General features: G+C 30.0%; 1 protein-coding gene across 1 annotated transcript; it reads left to right on the top strand.

Moving 5' to 3' along the window:
- Positions 1-1,356: 1,356 nt before the first annotated feature.
- Positions 1,357-4,476, top strand: LOTGIDRAFT_67754 (hypothetical protein; the record flags this gene model as incomplete). Its single annotated transcript, XM_009054762.1, has 7 exons — positions 1,357-1,456; positions 1,815-1,925; positions 2,250-2,316; positions 2,413-2,491; positions 2,893-3,057; positions 3,402-3,563; positions 4,393-4,476. Coding segments are annotated over 7 exons (768 nt in total), but the record flags the coding sequence as incomplete, so codon positions are not given.
- Positions 4,477-4,901: the final 425 nt, after the last annotated feature.

Below are 4,901 nucleotides of genomic sequence, written 5' to 3'. Positions count from 1 at the left end.
AATGAAGTGATTTTAATAATATTTACAGCAAGAACATGAAGTGATTTTAATAATATTTACAACGAGAACATGAAGTGATTTTAATAATATTTACAATGAGAACATGAAGTGATGTTAATAATATTTACAGCACGAACATGATGTGATTTTAATAATATGTACAATGAAAACATGAAGTGATGTTAATAATATTTACAATGAGAACATGAAGTGATGTTAATAATATTTACAATGAGAACATGAAGTGATGTTAATAATATTTACAGCAAGAACATGATGTGATTTTAATAATATTTACAATGAAAACATGAAGTGATTTTGATAATATTTACAGCAAGAACATGAAGTGATTTTAATAATATTTACAGCAAGAACATGAAGTGATTTTAATAATATTTACAATGAGAACATGAAGTGATTTTAATGATATTTACAGCAAGAACATGAAGTGATTTTAATAATATTTACAATGAGAACATGAAGTGATTTTGATAATATTTACAATGAGTACATGAAGTGATTTTAATAATATTTACAGCAAGAACATGATGTGATTTTAATAATATTTTACAATGAAAACATGAAGTGATTTTGATAATATTTACAGCAAGAACATGAAGTGATTTTAATAATATTTACAGCAAGAACATGAAGTGATTTTAATAATATTTACAATGAGAACATGAAGTGATTTTAATAATATTTACAGCAAGAACATGAAGTGATTTTGATAATATTTACAGCAAGAACATGAAGTGATTTTAATAATATTTACAGCAAGAACATGAAGTGATTTTAATAATATTTACAATGAGAACATGAAGTGATTTTAATAATATTTACAGCAAGAACATGAAGTGATTTTAATAATATTTACAATGAGAACATGAAGTGATTTTGATAATATTTACAGCAAGAACATGAAGTGATTTTGATAATATTTACAGCAAGAACATGAAGTGATTTTGATAATATTTACAGCAAGAACATGATGTGATTTTAATAATATTTACAGCAAGAACATGAAGTGATTTTGATAATATTTACAATGAGAACATGATGAATGATATCATATCTATTTAGAACTATAATTTGTATATTTCATAACAAATATTATTTCTGTATGTTTCAGGTGTTAAAAAGAGGATGAATGAAAGTGAAGATGTGGAAATACGAAATGCTTTAATCAATGAAGAAAGAGTAGTAGTGGAACGCCCTGTATATACGCAACTAGAGTTTGATAAAGGATTTACCAGCATTCAACGCCCTGCTAAAACACCAAAAGTATGGGCCAAGAAGAAAGTTTCAAAGTTCGAATGTTCGGGAAAATGTGTTGGAAAATTTATAACTCAAGTTTTTCCATTTCTGTCACTATTAAAAGGATATAGCATTCGGAATGACTTTCCTGCGGATATTATTGCTGGACTGACTGTTGGTATTATGCATATCCCACAAGGTAAGGCCACCGCTTATTGTAAAATATTGATTGCCAACAATAACTCACTCTGATAGAACTGCTTCTGAAATGTCTGAAATTCCGTTGACCTTGATAAGGTTATATAATGAAAAACTATAACTTAATTTGAGCGACGTTTTGACCAGTGGTCTCTGGTCTTTATCAAGCAATGAATAGATAAGGTTATCCTTTGCCAAATGACCTCGCAAATTAATTACTTTTAAATTTTCCTTTAAAGTGTGGTATCAGGTGTCTAAGAGAGTGAGCAAACTCTGATGTCTGGCATCACACCAACCTGCAATGCTGTTCGATGGAAATTTTAAAGATGAACATTATTCAACAATGTAATATATTTCAGGTATGGCATATGGACAGTTATCCACACTTCCTCCAGTTTATGGGCTATATGTTTCATTTTTTCCAGTTTTAGTTTATTTCTTCTTTGGTTCATCAAAGCATGTCTCAGTTGGTAAGTAGATATGTTTACTGTAAGATCATGATAATATTGTCTCAACTAAAATAGAGGATTTATGTTTTCAGTTAGTTTGTCCAAATTTCTTATTTTAATTTGTAGCAGGGTTCTGTAACATAGGTGGTAAGGATGTTGGAATTTTTACACGACATCATTTGCTGAACCTTTGATGATTTTTCAGTTATTGCTCTTTGTGCAGAAATCTCCATTTTCCATTTGTGATAACACCTTTAGACACGTTTTTGGCATGAGTTTAACATCTACAGCAATATCACTGAATGAGAGAAGAAAATGAATGAAATATTATATTAAATCTTGTAGGAACATTTGCTGTTGTAAGTTTAATGGTGGGATCTGTGGTAGATAAAGGTCTAGCATCTAAAGGTCTGTCATTAGATAGACCAGCTAGCAGCAACAATGGTACAAGTGACATCTTCAATGTAACCAATACCAATTTATCGCAGACTATAGGAGACTTCACTAGTAACAGTATTGATGATGAGTTACTTCGGACACAGTTAGGTTTTGCCATGGCTGTTACTTTTGCTGTTGGTGCTATTCAGGTAAATTACAGTTATGTATTTTGCCAATATCACACAAAAATGTGGTTTTTAAAATCCCAAGCTTGGCCTTAATAAAGTTTTAATTCATATTACATTCTAATACATGCTAAATAGTGTTTTAGTAGATATTTATATATAACATGATATCTAAAAAATAATAACAGAACCTGGATCATGTTCTTACACAGTGGCTCAGTGAGTTAGATGCTTGCTTGCTAACCTGAAGGTCCAGGATTCAGACCCGGCATAGGTCGAGATAATACCTTCAGATTTTTTAAACCCGGATGGGACAATAAACTTTGATTCTATAGTTATTTGTTATTATTATTATTTGTTATTATTGTTATTTGTTATTATTGTTATTTGTTGTTATTGTTATTTGTTGTTATTGTTATTTTCAGTTATTGATGGGAATGGTTAGATTAGGATTTGTAACTGTCTATCTGTCAGACCCATTAATAAGTGGTTTTACTACTGGTGCTGCTTGCCATGTTTTTACCAGTCAAATTAAACATATCTTTGGTGTAGCTGTCAACAGATATAATGGTCCATTTAAACTCATTTATGTAAGTTTTTTTTAAGACTACTCTCTACCTACGATGTTTACTGAATTGAATTTTGGCCATCATTTCATTATGAATTGAAATATCAATTACAAAATACTACTGAGAGTCTTAGATTTTCTTTGTGTTGATGAAAAAGTTATTATTTATGAACATAATTTTATAGAGGGGAATTTTCAGTCCCAAGAGTAGGTAATTTTCACGTGAATTTTCTGGGAGGGAAGTGTGTCTATTTTAAATATAAAATCACTGAACCTAATATTTTGAATATTTATGAAATGAGAGAAAAAATTCAATTCATAGCTATTAGAATTCTTAAATTGTCTTTTATTCAATTTTTATTTCAGTCATACAGAGATTTCTTTAAAAACATTCCAACTACAAATTTTGCTGCATTGATTGGGTCAGCAATTTGTATATTAGTCTTAGTATTAGTAAAAGAATTAATCAACAATAACCCTAGAATCAAACCAAAACTTAAAATGCCAGTACCTATTGAACTTATTGTGGTAAGTAATGTCTGATAAAAACTTAGAATGCCTCTTTCTATTGAACCTTTCGTGGCAAGTAATGTCTGATAAAAACTTAGAATGCCTCTTTCTATTGAACCTTTCGTAACATTAAGTAATGTCTGATAAAAACTTAAAATGCCTCTTTCTATTGAACATTTCGTGGCAAGTAATGTCTGATAAAAACTTAAAATGCCTCTTTCTATTGAACCTTTCGTAACATTAAGTAATGTCTGATAAAAACTTAGAATGCCTCTTTCTATTGAACCTTTCGTAACATTAAGTAATGTCTGATAAAAACTTAGAATGCCTCTTTCTATTGAACCTTTCGTGGCAAGTAATGTCTGATAAAAACTTAGAATGCCTCTTTCTATTGAACCTTTCGTGGCAAGTAATGTCTGATAAAAACTTAGAATGCCTCTTTCTATTGAACCTTTCGTGGTAAGTAATGTCTGATAAAAACTTAGAATGCCTCCTTCTATTGAACCTTTCGTGGTAAGTAATGTCTGATAAAAACTTAAAATGCCTCTTTCTATTGAACTTTTCGTGGCAAGTAATGTCTGATAAAAACTTAAAATGCCTCTTTCTATTGAACCTTTCTTGGTAAGTAATGTCTGATAAAAACTTAAAATGCCTCTTTCTATTGAACTTTTCGTGGCAAGTAATGTCTGATAAAAACTTAGAATGCCTCTTTCTATTGAACCTTTCGTGGCAAGTAATGTCTGATAAAAACCAACTATAAATTTCTATCTATTGATTGGAGACAATAGTATCTAATTAAGATCGTTGATGAATATTTAAGATATTGAGAGTTTCAATTTGTTTTCAGGTTATTATTGGTACATTAGTATCCGAGTTTTCACGTTTAAATGAGGTTTATGACGTTAATATTGTTGGTGATGTACCAGTAGGGTGAGATATTTTTTGATACACTTCTAATATCACTCCCTTCTATAAACCAGTTACGCCAACTAGAATTTATCTTTTGATAAAGGCTACTGTAGTTTGTCACGTGATAAAATTTTTTTGAATTTGAATATAAGAATTGAACGGTAGTTTCACTTTATGATAAAGTAACATTTTGTTGAAATAATATTTCTATTTAAGATTTCCAGTACCACGAGCCAACCAGTTTATGTATTTACCTGATGTTATATCTGATGCCATTGCCATAGCAATTGTTGCCTTTGTTATTTCTGTTTCTATGGCCAAAATTTTAGCCAAACGTCACGATTATGATATTGATTCAAATCAGGTAGGTTCATACTTTGTCGTAGTTTTAGATTATTTATTCAAACCTCCCTACTTCTTGGTCACTTTAATTCCTCAATTTTGTCA

This window comes from Lottia gigantea (assembly GCF_000327385.1).
Source record: "Lottia gigantea unplaced genomic scaffold LOTGIsca_2235, whole genome shotgun sequence".
Taxonomy (NCBI): domain Eukaryota; kingdom Metazoa; phylum Mollusca; class Gastropoda; family Lottiidae; genus Lottia; species Lottia gigantea.
Note: the sequence above shows the minus strand (reverse complement) of the source record. Positions and strands in the feature narration are given on the sequence as shown.